Source organism: Epinephelus fuscoguttatus, linkage group LG10 (assembly GCF_011397635.1).
Source record: "Epinephelus fuscoguttatus linkage group LG10, E.fuscoguttatus.final_Chr_v1".
NCBI classification, from domain to species: Eukaryota; Metazoa; Chordata; class Actinopteri; order Perciformes; family Serranidae; genus Epinephelus; species Epinephelus fuscoguttatus.
The window spans coordinates 11,579,160-11,596,068 of record NC_064761.1 but is presented as its reverse complement, the minus strand read 5'-3'; the positions used below and the strand labels follow the sequence as shown (position 1 = coordinate 11,596,068).

Sequence of the window (16,909 nt, the reverse complement as noted above, 5' to 3'; positions counted from 1 at the left end):
CACTTGTTACAATATTTTGAAAGCAGAGGATTAAACTTGTTACGTTTCACTGGAGTGATGTGAAGCCGGTGTATAACTTTAAATTGCATTTTCTGGCTTTATTAGTGAACAAGCAACCTGATGAGCTCTGCCAGACTTGGTCCCATTCATCCCTAGAAATTGTAACACCAAAATCAGCTTCCCAAAGAGATTTCACACGAGCTGTGTGTCCAGTGTTCTGGATTAACAAGGCCCTATAAAACGTGGAAATGAGTCTTTTAGAATTAGCACTTTGCAATATCTTCTCAATTGTTGAAAAAGAGAACCCATTTGGGTGTAACTTTACAGTAGTGGTAATAAAGCTGCACACTTGCAGATATCTAAAAAAGTGACTATATTTCTCTCTAAGCTGGTCAAATGACATCACAGTATCATTCACCACTAAATCACCTGTGGTCTTAATACCCCTAGTAGCCCACAGGGAAAAAGCATGGTCTTCAAGGCCAGGGGGGAAATCAGGGTTTGAGTGGATAGGAGTAAAGGCTCTGACACACCAAGCCAAGTTTTTGCGGTGTGTCTCGCACCATCGGCACTTCCGCATCAGCGTCGGCGGCTTTTTGGCCGATTGAGCATGTTGAATCAGCGGCGGAACTAGTCGGTGAAAGAGATCACTCTGATTGGCTGTTCAGCTTAGCGAATCAGTGCATGAGAAGAGAAACAGAACTGACAAAAGAAAGCAAACAACAAAGTCAATAGGGCTGTTGAATCAGCGGCGGGGCTTGTCGGTGAGAGATCACTCTGATTGGCTCTTCAGGTGAGAGCGAACACTCTGATTGGCTGTTCAGCTCAGCGAATCAGTGCACAAGAAGAGAAACGGAAGTGACTAAAGAAAACAAACGATAAAGTACAGAGGGCACACACAGAGGGCTTATTTTTGATCTGCATTTCATCTGAACTTTCGTGAATATTTTCACAACGACATGGCCATCTGGAATCTGCGTCCTGGAAAATTTGCAAGTTGTATGAGACAAACATAAATCAGAGAAACTAATTTCCATATGTTAATGTAGTGACACATTTAGCTTGCATACCTGTTGCCAAGAAGTGCAGTGTAATCATCAGCTGCTCCCCAACGGAGATACAATAGTAGTTAGCGTTCTGCCTCTGGATGATCGGACTGACAAATTCTTTCAACACGTGAAACTGGACAGGAAAGAGCCGAGCGAAATTTTTAAAATCAGAGGTTTCATTTGTCTCCAGCTCTGACACTGGTTTGGGAAAGCCCCTTGAGCCTGTTGCTGCAGTATCCATGATTTCACCCATTTCGTGCGGTTTCTCCTTATTTTTCCTTTCCACGTCTTCCTCTATTCTTCCACAAGCAAAAGACCAAGGGCTGACAATGCCAGTGCCATTTGCAACTTATCAGACATTTTATCAGCTATACGAAACCGTCCGTGGCGAGCGAGAGTGGCGTGAAAATGCTAAGCAACCGCTAGCTTCTTTGTTTATATTTCATGCATTTGTCGGACTTCCAGTTTCGACTTATTTCCTCTCACGCATCCTGGAGCGAATCCTGTGATTTCCCCAGCTGCGGGAATAAAAACATTGCCGGCTCCCAATTCGATCGGTTTCCTGTTACATATGGGACCTATCTCTATGCCTGACACTAATGGGTTGTTTCACAAGTCTTCAGCCAAGGGCTCGATCGCAAGGGCAAAGAGCAAAGGTGAAACAGGACAGCCCTGTCTACAGCCATGCCGCACTATGAAAGAAGGGGACCTCATACTATTGGTAATAACTGATGCATATGGAGCAGCATAAAGAAGAGATATCCATTTAATAAAGTTGTCACCTAGGTTAAATTTAGAGAGAGCGCCCAGTAAATAAGGCCACTCAATTCTGTCAAAGGCCTTCTCTGCGGCCAAGGAGATCACAAGAGATTTGGCCTTTGACTCTGAACTAAACTGATCAAGATTTAGCATCTTAAAGGTAAAACTGAGTCGATGTTAAGTCAAATGACCTCTGAGCTATGAAGAAATGATACAGAAATGTTACTAGGTCAGACATAGTCAGAATGCAACTTCTTGAAAAACAACTGAGGGGCTTGTTCAGATTAAAACTGCGACACATTTACGTAATTAATCCTGCGTGTGAAAGGGACTTACTTTTTCCCCCACAAATAACTTGTGATGAATGCATGGTGGTGGATCTTTAAAATCTAACTAAACACATTTTATGACAGTGTAAACACATTACTGCAATCCTGCTACATGATTAGCAACAACAGAAGTCTCTCAGTCTGTGGTGAAAGAGTAGAACATACAAAGTCAACTTACAGTAGCATGTTCCTTGATGAACTACCCGCCAGCCCTCGCTCATGCATAAATATTTCATGGCTGGAACTGATGCAGTATAACCAGGTTTACAAGTGAACTGTATCAGGTCTCCTTCTTGGTACTGCTGTGACACCTGGGCGTGAGGAACATCTGGAAGCTTCGCACATGCTTAGAGACAATAACAAAACACATGGATGGACAAAGGGATGAGAGGGAGCTGGATACCGAACACAACTGTATAATTACAGGATGTCAACAGCACTGAAGGACTCCCAAAATAATTATCATGTACATGAACATCGCTTCAGTTACATCATCTTCACCAGGTACAGCATTTTGACCCAATGCATCTTCTTACGCAGATGGTGTACATCTGATTATGATTTCAACTCAACCAATTTGTATGTCCAGCCCCCCGTGACCCTCAAGAGGATAAGCGGCACGGAAATGAATGAATGAATGTTTAAAGTAATGAACCAAACTACAGCGACATCACCCACTGGATGTGGACTAAGCCAGAAGTGACCCATCAGGCCCCACACAGTTGTCACAGTTTTTGTACCAGGTTGTAAACCTGTCTTGTCCATTTCGTCGGCAGTAAATGTCCCAGACAGTGGCCTCTGTCCAAACTGCAAAAGTTTCACTTTACAGTAGTCAGTGTGAATAACATTCCACGCAAATATGGCCATTTTAAAATCCAACATAGTATACAGGTTATTCTTCTCGCATGAGTCACGGCTTCAAACAAGATAGGTCTTTTTTTGATATTAGGTATTGCAAAACCCATTACTTTTTATAGTCCACAAAGGCCAGTTTTTAGAGTTGGAAACATCAGAATATAATACCAGGATTACAAAATCAAAACAAGCAGTTTTCATATGAGTCTTTCTTTACTTTATGCATACAGTACTGTTTGTTTACTCCAAACACTGTATCTCCACAGAGCTAAATAATAACACTCCTACTTACCATTCTGTGATGAAGACATTTCCACATTCCCCCACAGTTGGAGAAACAGAAGGATTACAGACAATCTCATGGTCCTTTGACAAACGTCTTTTTCTGAGCAGAATTCCTGTGTGTTTGAGTCCTCAGGGTGCTCCAAGGTTCACAACATGGACTGCCCAGTGGGCCTGTACAACACAGGTCACATTGCAACACACGTACTGTTTGCATTACTGGAACTTCCAGAAGTCACATACAGCATCCTTCGTGCACACAGCATATTTGTTCAGAGATTTGTAGAAATGTCTTTAAAAATGATCTTACTTGTAATACCAATAACTTTCAGGAAACTGGGCACAGGTTTCTAATTGATTGCGCTGGACTAATTTTGGATATTACTGTATGTATTTTTCTCTTCTAGAGAAGAACACTTTTCTCCAGAAAAGCTGGCTTGAATCTTCCTCTCAGCACATTAAAAACAAATCAAGACATAGACTTTGCTCTCATCATACATACAGACTGAGGGAAGATATATGTTTTATTAAAATGACCGCACACAGTACTAAAGTACAGACACTGCATCAGGAGGACATCACTGGTCTAACTATTTACTTTGATTAATCATTTACATGTTTGTCCAGCCAGCTCATGTTTATCATATCCAGTTGACTAAAAAGCTTTACTGGCAAGTGGGAAGGTGTATCACACCATCAACACACTTCTGATGCAGGCCATATCTACCAACAAGTGTTCTTCCTCTTTTACACATGAACTCGATTTCATCATTATGGGCTGAATACAGCTTATCGTCATATGTATATCTGAAGGCAATATTATGTACGTTCATGGCGTCTCTGTCCACAGTGCAGGGTTCTGGAAGAGACAAAAGATGAGCAGCATTTTATCAATGGGGAATGACTGCAGCATACTGCATATTTGATTATTGCTCTTGCTGAATCTTCACAGGATGCAACGTGGAAAATATAAAGGGAGTTGTAACTCACTGAGGCATCTCATCTGTCCAGTCCATTCACCATTGATGCAGGTTTTGTAAGGCCGACCCTCCATAGTGTAGTAACTCTGACAGATGTATTCAACCCAGTCATTATGTCTGTACTGGAACTGAAGAGATGTCTTGATGTCTCCATCTAGAAGTGATGGTGGTCTCCCACAACCCAAAGGAGCTAAAAGAATTTAAACAACCACAAAAATACAAACAAATGAGTCATTTCCATGGAAGCCTGTATATGTATACACTGCCAGTTTATTAGATACACCTAGTCAAAACTAATACAGTCTAATAAAGCAGTTCTGCAGTCAGTCCCATCTTCATGATGGCTTTAATGTTCGGGTCTTGCTAAGATCACTTCTCCAGAGGTGTTAATTCAACTTTATGGTAAAGCTGAATCAATGTTACAGTCATTTTTATGAAACTTGAAACACTGAGAAGCACTCAAAATAACTACTATTTATCAGGAATAAATAGCACAAAGATAATATGTAAGCAAAACACAGAGTATACAGAGCAAATCAAGCCCTCTGAGATTGCAGCGCACTGTGGAAACAGTCCAGTCCCCAGAAGAAAATGTTGGTGCTGTACATTTCTGCAAACCACAAATACATTACATTAGCATGTTTTATATGTATCTTACCAATGTTCCTAAAGTGACATAATGGGCTCTAGTTTCCCGGTGTGGCGAAGGGTGGTGCAGGGTGGCGAACCCCGCGCAGAGCTAGTTTCGAGCGGCGCAACCCGAGTTGTGCTCAGTTTGGTAGTTTGGCAGACCAAGGTGTGCTGAGATGGGTGTGGCGGTGCAGCAGGGGGAGGTGTCGACAGATCCAGCTTGGCGCACTGACAGTTTCTTGCCAAAAGGCTTTGCCAAAGGTGTGCTAAAAGCTCGCCATCTGAAACCAGGTCTACTGTCAGCGCAGGCGGAGCACAGCTGGTGTAAGCCGAAGTTTGGCTGACCGGCGGACAGTGTGCACATGTCACCAAAACCTCACAGGCAGGTTTCCAGAATGTCAGGCACATTAACAATGCAATAAATAGCCACAAAACCACTATTCAATGCAACTATCTGCAATCAGCACATAAATGTATCTCTATATCAACTGTCCCGTCACATCTGATGTCAGATCAAAGGGGATTGGCACCGTTTGGCACGCGTAATGGAAACCCAACCCAACTTGATTAACACAGCTGCAAACTAATGAGTTCACATCCCTCTCAGCCAACCACAAACAGCCACCGCATCAGATCGAGAATGTGAAGGTGACGTCACGTGCGTTGCATTGTGGGGCGTCAGCGCCATCTTTAGAGGAACGCGGGTGTAAACAAAGCAGTGAAAGGGAATACGAACATGAAGCAAAGGAGATGGAGAAGGGCAAAGAAAATGACAGAGGTCCCTACCGCGACAAACTCAAATTAATCGCGAGGCAAAGGTACATAGAGAAGCTGCAAATGCTTAACAATGTCGATCCCTACGATATAACGGCCAAGGACTGGAGTCAAGACCCCGCTGTACTCCCGCCACTGACGTATCCTGACATTGTAAACTATCTGGTTTTTGGACTGAGTGCATATACTTTACAAGAATTTAAAAGTTATAAATCTTTAGAAGCCCATGAGCAGTTCTGCAGCGGATGGGTGCAAGATTTACTCATTCACAAGCCAGAAAACTCAGCGAACACAGTCGTACTAGCAAAGGTAAGGATGCACTGTTTTTGTCGGGGATGAATGAATGACTGAATGAAAGAGTTTATTTCGATAAGCAAGAGTACAATATATACAACCATTATATACAAACAAAAAAAACCCAGACATGTAATGATATGACATGAAATGTAAAAAAAGAAAAAACAATTTGCCTAAAGCTTGTGGATCATGGATCTTTGTTGTTTCTTTTTCTGTCAAAGGTCATGCACTCCCAGCATCTCAACGAGGCTCCTCTGAAGGCTTGGGTTATACTCAGCTCAACTGGTGTAGTTCAGGCAGCTCATTGATCGTGCATGGCTGGTGTTCGCGAGACACATTGGTGCCCTACTTTTCAAAGTGGAAGCTACTGTCCGGTGCAGGGAAGTCCTACCTGGTAATGTCAACAAAGTGCATGCTGCTGAGAGTCATCACATAAATTACACTTCTGCTGCCTCCTCCCGAAAATCCCTGAACAGACTCCTGGATGGTGAGACTGACAGCAGGCCCGGCTTGAGGACTCGTGCCAGGAAAATCAGCACACCACTACCATCACCAACACCTTTGGAACTGAAAAACTTCTATGCAGATCTCCATAAAGCAACCGGTGGCAAAGCTGCAATACTGAGTGTGCTGCCAGACTACTGTGAGGAGTTCAGAGATCCTGTGCAGCCTGTAACAAAACCGAAATCTCTTGTCTCTCTACGTGACACTAGTATTGTTAGATGTGAGTATTCAGTTCTGGAACAGCACTGCCAGTCACTAAAATCACAAGCTGAAGTGTCAGAGAAACAAGCAGAACAGATATAAAAGTGCACACGAAAACAGCAGAAATCCTCATTGTGGTTTTCTGCGTGAGCTGGCAGGATTACAGCCTCCAATATGCATGCTGTTTATGCAATGGATTTGAAGTCACCAGCTCTGTCAACAGTAAAAAAAGGTTTGTAATCTTAAGGACAACACATGTACCACATCTGATATGTCTTGGGGCATAACAAATGAAGGAGAGGCAATGAAGACGTACACTGAAAAAACCAGAGGACAACACAACAGTCAGTTATCAACCCCACTTTCCCTGAAGTAGGAGCATCACCAGATGGCACAGTGAGGTGCATTTGTTGTGGTAAAGGCTGCATAGAGATTAAATGTCCTTCCAAATACAAATACAGCACCATCCATGATGCTTGTTTGGCCAAAGACAGTAACTTCTGCCTTCAGCTTGTTGATTACAACTAAAACATGGACACCCCAACTATGCACAAGTCCAAACACAAATATTTGTTACAGATAGTAAGTACTGTGATTTTTGTAGTATGGACACTCAAAGACTGTGCTATTCTGCGTATACTGCCAAACCCTGAGTTTTGGAGGGCACACCTACAGAAGGCACAACATTTTTTCACAGCAGTATCTTTGCCAGAGCTGGTTGCACAGCACTACACTAAGCCAGTGTCCCAAGTGTCAGAGAGAAGGCCTCTGAAGGAACTGCAACAACACAGCATGAAGAAGGGGAAAAAGAGGGACGGAAAGACAATGGTGTCTGTGTCATGGACCAGAACATAAAGATGACATGGTTGCATGTGATAATGAAAACTGCAAAATCCAGTGGTTTCATTTAACATGTGTTGGACTCAAGGATGCACCTGCAGCAGATGACATCTGGTTTTGTAGCTCCTGCTCAAAGTCATAAGTTCATGTCTGGCTGGGCTCTACAATAGGCCAACTGCCTCCTGTGTTAACACTAAATGCCACCTGATAACCACAGTTAAAGCTAGACTTTATAGAGTTGTGATAATTAACATTTTAGCTCTGCACACCTCTCAGCGCACCAAGTGGTAGTTCACAGAGAAAAGACCACCCCTAAATGTCAGGGCAGGATAAAGAGTGTCGTAGCAAAACTGATTCCGTCTTAAGTCATTACCTTTCTGACTTATTGAAAGATGTAAATATGAATGTTAAAATAAATAATATGTTGAAATAACAATGTTAATAAAGTATTCATGTCAGCCAGCCTGAGATCAGTTTGTGTTCATTGATCATCCACAAATATTTATTCATCAACTAGAAAATAGAAGATCTTCAACTAGAAAATCTTCCTGTTACACTGATAAACATGATAAAAAAGAGGCAATAAAATATCGGCTAGACCTAGCTAGTCATATGGGTATTCTTCATTATTACCTGTTGGATGAGTAAAATGAAAGACAGACACATTTGAATGCCTTTGTAAGATCTTTTTTTTATTTATCTATGAAAACATACCAGTAACAGTAACCAAAGTTTTCACCAGTAGCCTCAGCTACCTGACAGTCTTTTTTTTTCAAACACTACAATGTAGGCGTAGGTGATTGTGAAGGTATCTGTCCCAGCACAACAGTCGGACACAAGTTTGTGAGAGCACAGCAAATCACAACAATTTTGTCCAATAATGTGACTTGCTCACCTTCACACGGCAAAACCATGTCAGTGGGGATTTTTGAAGACAGTATCTGGTATTTGTTTCGCAACACCGATGACTCTCTTCACGTAGATCCTCAGGTTTGCGAGGGATCTTGTTTATTCCACATCCTTTGCATCCAACTGTCGCTGACCCTTTGTGAATGCTGGTGTTCTTACTTCAGCACACATCATCCCCACACTCTTCCTGATGTCAAAACCACGATCTGCCAACACCATGTCACCTGGCAGAAGTTTATCCAGAAAGCCACAGTTCTCTGTTACTCTTTTGTCACTTGTTCCACCCCAACCTTTGGAAATGAACAAAATCACTCCTTGAGGAGTTATACCTATTAGGTATTTAAGTGTGTGGCTGTGCTTGTAATGTGAAAATGTTTGTGCCCTTGCATGAAGGTTGGATGGCCTTTTAATAAAAACCTCAACACAGTCTATAATGGCAGCTACTCGATTCCCAAATGTCTCAACAAAGTTATGTGGCATACTGGCTTGCAAAGTGTCTCTGTCTGGCCAATGCACCATTGGAGCCAGGCGTGCATACAGAGCATTAATAGTTTGTTGAAATACAGCACTCACTCTTCCTCTGTGCACATCAAATAGGTGACCGATGTGCTGCAATGGCAGATTCAATCTCAGACGCATGAGAGTGATCAGTAGCATTTGAAACGGAGTAAGCTTTCTTTGCCCCTGTGGCAGAAGGGGAGTTACATAGCACAACAAGGAATAAAAGCTTTCATAATTTGTAAGTCCGGTGTAATATTTTACTCTGTTATCACACTTCAGAAACTCCTCTGTCATTTCTCTTTCAGCAAGTTTACGCTTCAGATTTCTATTTTCCTCCAGTAGATGGTTGATTTCATCACACCTAAGGTTGCACATCTCACAATCCTCTTCACACTGGCCATCAGGATGTGGCACTGTGCTCGCTTCATGTTGTGCCCCGTTTTCCTCTTCTTCTTGTGTGTTGTCCTCTCCTTGATGAGACCGCTCCTCCATTCCTTGTTGTGCTCGGTCCTCCACCTGAAGTTGCGCCATCCTCTCCTCTCCTTGTGAGCTCTCCTCTACTCTGTCCACCACTTTGTCCCCTGCCCTTTCCTTTGTCTTCTCATCTTGGTTTTTATGTCTCTTCAGCTGACGTGCAAATCTGTCTTTGTCAGGAACTTTCACCTCGCTGTGCCCCAAAAGCAAAGACGGCATCCAATCAGGATGAGTTTCCAGCATTTCATATGCAGGTTATCCTATGCATACAGAAATAAGTGTAAATTAAACCCAATAATGCAAATACTAACATTTCACAAACATTTCATTAAAATAGAAACAAAGTTGAAGATAGTTTGGATCACAATCTAAAGTGGAGAACACTGAGTAATGTTGGCGTCAACAAACATACACAGACACAGACATACACATATTTAACGTTACCATACACACACACTCTGGGCCAAAGTTAGACACCAATATGTAACAGCAAAACACCAGAGTACTCACCTGACTGAAAATGAAGAGAACATACTCTCATATGTTCAGGAATACTGTTAAATGCGATGTTTGTTCTCCTTACTGCTGCAACCCACCTGATTCGTTGTCTTTTTGTCAGCTCCTCAACTTGCGGGCCTTCGGTTTTTTCCACTTAGGAAAGGAGAAAAAGCGGATTCCATTGTCCAGCTTTTTGCCAGATGTATCATGTGATCGACTGTGGCAGTTTTTAATGCAGCAGTACTGTCCGACCATGATTACTTAAAATGTTGAGCTGGCTTGAAGAGTTAGCTTCCCGTTTTACACTCGCGTTCCTCTAAAGATGGCGCTGACGCCCTACAATGCAAAGCGGCGTGACGTACCTTCACATTCTCTATAGGGAGTATATATTCAGCATCTGTCATCTTAGAAAAGTCAAAAGAAAAGAAACAGAGTGAATTGCAAGAGAGAAAGAGAGAGCGTGCGCACACCAGAGAAACGCAACATTGATTTACAATTGTGGTGACCTCCTCCCAGGCTACCTTTGCATCATCAGCCAGTGGAGGTCTGCTCGCAGTTCCATATATTCGGACACTGCGAGCAGACCTCCCGGGCGAAAATATCAGTTTCCTCCTGGGAGAAGTTTGGCCGTCTGACGCTGCTGCTCTCTACTGCAAAGGTGAATTGAGTAAACTCTCATTACGCCTTCGCATGGTGCATTTAAGGGCGAGGAGAGGGGCTCATTTGATTGGTGTGATGTGTGTAAAACCCACTCCACACCTTCTCTTCACCCTCTTTCCGACTTGCGCAGGTAGGAGGGACAGAGGTGGGAAAGACGAGTAGCTGAGCCAGCACGCACGGTTTGCCAAACTTGCAAAGTCCTCCTGGCCACACCCAGATGGAAAAGCGCAGGTGCGCTGTGCCTCCGCCTCACCCGGTCTGCAAAACTAGAGCCCAAAGTATGAGTTGACTTATAGGGGTGGGCGATACCACAAAATTTGGTTTCGATCCGATGCTAAGTAAGACAGGGCCTGAATTGCCGATACTGATACTGATACGACAGCTGATGATGACCAATTACAGTCTGAAAAAGTAACTTCAACCAATACTGAAAATCTATTTTGACGAAAATGTTAATTTCACATGCACATGTACCGTTCTGCAACTCAACTACAATTTTTTTTTAGCCTAAAATACCAAACTAGGCTACTGCTCACTGAAAACTAGCCTGGCCTTTAGCACTTTTAGACATCTGATGGCCGCCTTCCACCATCTTGATGAAATGGCTCCCCTTCTAAATTGAAAGTTATGATGATGAAGAACATATGGAAAAAAATTGGTGCTTTTGTCCAGCACGTCCTCATTATTTTGCTAAGCTGCCTGACTAGAAGAGTAGGCTGAGGTAGCAGTAAAAGCCCAATTAGTCTCCAGAGTTGCAGGTCAGATTGGTGAAGTGTGGTGTGTGTATCTTACCATAACATCCTACATGGAACACACCGGAAGCCTGAAGTGAGCTCGGAGACAGACTGGCACGCAGACTTCCCACCCCCTGGCAGCATTGAAGGCCGGCCCGTCATCTTTACACTCTGCTGTCCAATGGGAGCCACTGGATGGCGATGGCCTGCCTCCTGCACTGACATCTATCATCATGCAGGAGTATAAGAGCGGGACTGAGCCTTCCCCCCAGGTCCAAACACTCAGACAGCAGAGGCTCCGAAAGGCCAGGGCTACATACCGGGGAGACTACTTACGCCTCCCAGAGTGCAGTTTAAAAACCCCCGCAGAGCCACTCCCCAACCGGCTCAACACATAGTGAGCATCAACCTGCCAACATGAAGGGATACCTCCTGGCTGCAAAAGCTTAAAGAGTCAAACTTTTTCCACACCTTTCCCACTAAACACTAACTAGGTGACTTGCAGGTGTCTAGACAGGTTAAAGCTATCTTTAGTAGACGGTACTACTGAGGTCATTTCTACAGGCACCCCTACTTAAAGCCTTCACGTGTCGAACCCTCAACACAAGCCCAACCCTCCTTTTAAGTGTCATAACACAAGATTTTGTCCTCTGTCTATTCTCTCCCAGTTCAACTCCATTTCAGTTCAAGCTATATTTGGTAGAAATTCAACTTCTTAAGCCAAACAGCCTGATACCTTGTCTTCATATCAACAGGAAACGACTGGGGAGACTCGAAGGAACCCTGACCACCGTCGAGGAAAATAAAACCAAAACAAAGGAAATTAGCATCATGCTAGGTTGTCAGTCTGATCTGTAGGATCAGTGTGGACTGACGGTCAGCAGAGCTTTGGCAGTGGTTTGCCGCGGTCCGCCTCGAGCTGCAGAGCTGTCCAGGCGTCCCCTGTGGGAGTGAAGAGTTGAGCTGCGTAGATATAGTGCTGGTGGTTGACTAGTGGATAAACACCTGCACAGGTAGGTCAGCCTTGCAAACACACACACACACACATACACACATGCGAGACGACAGACAGACAGACTGGGGACACACAGGAACACAAGAGAGGGGAAACAAAAGGAAAAACATGGAGATCAGGGACAGAAAACTGCACCCTGTCAGGATTAGTGTTATAAAACAAACATACAGTAGGTACTGTAAAAAGTACAGAGAGACATAAAAATACATAATACACTGAAATACATAAGAAAAATATATGCATGGATACTGCATGAATAAAAGCAGACATACAAAAAAGTACATATTCACTTATAAACATACATGGGTAAAAAGTAGACAGAGACATAAAAAAGTGCAATCCATACATAAAAATACAAAAACCATGAAAGAGACATACAGTTTAGCATATGAAAAAGTTATGAGAACATAAATACCTTTTTAAAATGTGCATTGATATATAAATAGGAAAAATAGAGACATGAGTGATGCATTAAAAATGCCTGTAAAATCACATGGATTACTACCTGCAGTTCATAAAAAATACAAACAGACTCCGACACACAAACATTAGCACATACAAACACAGAGAAGTAGAAATACCCAAACATACAAACATTCAAGAAGAAAAAATGGAAAACATACTAACCTTGTTAAAATTTACACTGAAATATGAAAAGAAAAACATACATACATGTGCTCATAGACATAAAAATACCCAAACACATAACAAAATATATGAAAAAAAAACAGCAATTAAAGCATACATACCCTGTTAAAAGGTGCATTGATATATAAATACGAAAAATATAGACATGAATGATGCATGAAAAATGCCTGAAGAAACACATGGATTAATACATACATATAGCAATATTGACAGAACCCGACATACAAGAAAAAAAAAGTAAAACATACTTACCTTGTTACATAATACACTGAAATACATATATATAAGAAAAATATATGCATGAATACTGCATGAATCAAAGCAGACATACGTGGTGCCAGCAGTACGACACATTGTCAGTTGTGTAGCCCAGCTTCATTGGGTGTTTCGGCCGTTTATCACAAGACACCCTCTACCAAGGATGGCCCGCGCAGGCTGATCAGACCTGGGTGTGTGTCGCATGGTGGCTCTGTGTGGTCATTTGGCAGCCCATGTGACATAAAACATACAAATAGAACCCGACATACAAGTAGAAAAATTAGAAAACATACATACCTGGTTAAAAATGACACATTGAAATATATTTAGAAACATATATGCATGAATCCTGCATGAATAATACCAGACATACAAAAAAATACATACCCACTTAGAATAGAATAGAAGAGTAGGCTGAGGTAGCAGTAAAAGCCTAATTAGTCTGCAGGTCAGATTGGTGAAGTGTGGTGTGTGTATCTTACCACAACATCCTACATGGAACACACCGGAAGCCTGAAGTGAGCTCTGAGGTGGACTGGCACGCAGACTTCCCACCCCCTGGCAGCATTGAAGACCGGCCCGTCATCTTTACACTCTGCTGTCCAATGGGAGCCACCTAAGCTCCAGAGGAACAGGTCCACTGGATGGCGATGGCCTGCCTCCTGCACTGACATCTATCATCATGCAGGAGTATAAGAGCGGGACTGAGCCTTCCCCCCAGGTCCAAACACTCAGACAGCAGAGGTTCCGAAAGGCCAGGGCTACATACCGGGGAGACTACTTACGCCTCCCAGAGTGCAGTTTAAAAACCCCCGCAGAGCCACTCCCCAACCGGCTCAACACATAGTGAGTGTCAACCTGCCAACATGAAGGGATACCTCCTGGCTGCAAAAGCTTAAAGAGTCAAACTTTTTCCACACCTTTCCCACTAAACACTAACCAGGTGACTTGCAGGTGTCTAGACAGGTTAAAGCTATCTTTAGTAGACGGTACTACTGAGGTCATTTCTACAGGCACCCCTACTTAAAGCCTTCACGTGTCGAACCCTCAACACGAGCCCAACCCTCCTTTTAAGTGTCATAACACAAGATTTTGTCCTCTGTCTATTCTCTCCCAGTTCAAGTCCATTTCAGTTCAAGCTATATTTGGTAGAAATTCAACTTCTTAAGCCAAACAGCCTGATACCTTGTCTTCATATCAACAGGAAACGACTGGGGAGACTCGAAGGAACCCTGACCACCGTCGAGGAAAATAAAACCAAAACAAAGGAAATTAGCATCATGCTAGGTTGTCAGTCTGATCTGTAGGATCAGTGTGGACTGACGGTGAGCAGAGCTTTGGCAGTGGTTTGCCGCGGTCCGCCTCGAGCTGCAGAGCTGTCCAGGCGTCCCCTGTGGGAGTGAAGAGTTGAGCTGCGTAGATATAGTGCTGGTGGTTGACTAGTGGATAAACACCTGCACAGGTAGGTCAGCCTTGCAAACACACACACACACACATACACACATGCGAGACGACAGACAGACAGACTGGGGACACACAGGAACACAAGAGAGGGGAAACAAAAGGAAAAACATGGAGATCAGGGACAGAAAACTGCACCCTGTCAGGATTAGTGTTATAAAACAAACATACAGTAGGTACTGTAAAAAGTACAGAGAGACATAAAAATGCATTACATTTCATCAGTCAAACAAACTTCAGAAGGTCCCAAGTGCATGGACTTAAAAAGTCAAGCAAAAAAGTAGTCATAGCTCTGCTGAAAGAACTCTCTCGACTATCAAAGGGTTTCTGTTGAAATCAGAGTGAAAATGTGTCCCCCTGTATATATACACTCTGGTGTTACATCGCGATGCAACAAAGACCGCAGCATGTGTGTCCTCTTATACTTACAGACCCTGGTGTGTTGCACCGTGATGTCACAAAGACTGGAATGTGTTCTAGTTCTACTGACAGTTCTACTGTTTTTTATGAATACAAACAATGTGGGAATGAAACTCAGTATATTTACTGAAATACTGTACTTTGGTAATAATTTGAGTTACCTGTACTTGAGTGTTTCCATTTGATGTTACTGTATACCCCTCCACTATACATTTCACTCAAATTTCAGCTACAGTCAATATTATGCATTGTTATGGATTAAACTGCACAACAGTATGTGAAGTTGTAACACTGATGTATTACCAAAAATCCACAGGGTTACATACAAAGATTTAAGAAGAAAAATGTAAAACATACTAACCTTGTTAAAATTTACATTGAAATATGAAAAGAAAAACATACATACACATGTACATAGACATAAAAAGCAACCCACACATAACGATACTAAAGAACATACAAGCAGATATATATTATAGTATATATAGAAACAATGAAAGTATACATACCATGTGAAAATGTGCATTGATATATAAGTACGAAAAAATATAGACATGAATGATATACGAAATATTCCTGAAAAGACACATGGATTACTAACTACATTACTTAAAAGGACTGGGTGTTAAGATCCCTAACGATTCAGCACAACAATTTGGAAATTTCCTCTTGGGTGGGGTGGAATTTGGTGATGACCACGTCACGTGGTCCACGTGGTGCCAGCAGTACGACACATTGTCAGTTGTGTAGCCCAGCTTCATTGGGTGTTTCGACCGTTTATCACAAGACACCCTCTACCAAGGATGGCCCGCCGCAGGCTGATCAGACCTGGGTGTGTGTCGCATGGTGGCTCTGTGTGGTCATTTGGCAGCCCATATAACATATATGCATGAATACTGCAGGAATAATACCAGACATACAAAAAAATACATACCCACTTATAAACATACATAGGTAAAAACTAAGCAGAGACATAACAACGCAATCCATACATAAAAACATAGAAAAAACATACAAAGACACATATATCAAAATATAGGGAAGAGGTGATGAAAACATACATACCTTCATAAAACATGCATTGATATGTAAATACGAAAAATGTAGAGATGAACAATGCCTTAAAAAAAAGAGTAATACCTACATAACAAATACAAACAGGACCAGACAAACACACAAAAAAATCTCTGAAAAACATACATACACATATAAAAATTCATATAAAATACTCATAGGCACACATTAAATATACCAAAATGAAAAACATACATACCTTGTTACACAACACATTGAAATATATATAAGACAAAATGTTTGAAAAAACACATGGATTACTACCTACAGTTCATAAAAAATACAAACAGCCTCCGACACACAAACATTAGCACATACAAACACAGAGAAGTAGAAATACCCAAACATACAAACATTCAAGAAGAAAAAATGGAAAACATACTAACCTTGTTAAAATTTACACTGAAATATGAAAAGAAAAACATACATACATGTGCTCATAGACATAAAAATACCCAAACACATAACAAAATATATGAAAAAAAACCAGCAATTAAAGCATACATACCCTGTCAAAAGGTGCATTGATATATAAATATGAAAAATATAGACATGAATGATGCATGAAAAATGCCTGAAGAAACACATGGATTAATACATACATATAACAATATTAACAGAACCCGACATCCATGAAAAAAAAAGGAAAACATACTTACCTTGTTACATAATACACTGAAATAAATATATATAAGAAAAATATATGCATGAATACTGCATGAATCAAAGCAGACATACATGGTGCCAGCAGTACGAC

At 41.9% G+C, this 16,909-nt stretch overlaps 1 protein-coding gene across 20 annotated transcripts in view; it reads right to left on the bottom strand.

Annotated features, from left to right (window-relative positions):
* LOC125895616 (complement factor H-like) overlaps window positions 1-16,909 on the bottom strand; it is an 85,608-nt gene that overhangs the window by 31,614 nt on the left and 37,085 nt on the right. For 3 of the 20 annotated variants that reach the window (XM_049587609.1, XM_049587608.1, XM_049587604.1), the window contains exon 20: window positions 4,265-4,444. The exons of 15 other annotated variants lie outside the window; for them this stretch is intronic. In XM_049587609.1, the coding sequence (XP_049443566.1) occupies window positions 4,265-4,444 (180 nt within the window). Of the gene's footprint in view, window positions 1-3,854; window positions 4,134-4,264; window positions 4,445-16,909 lie in introns of those variants that run through there. 2 more of the 20 variants (XM_049587607.1, XM_049587593.1) reach the window with 2 other exon arrangements.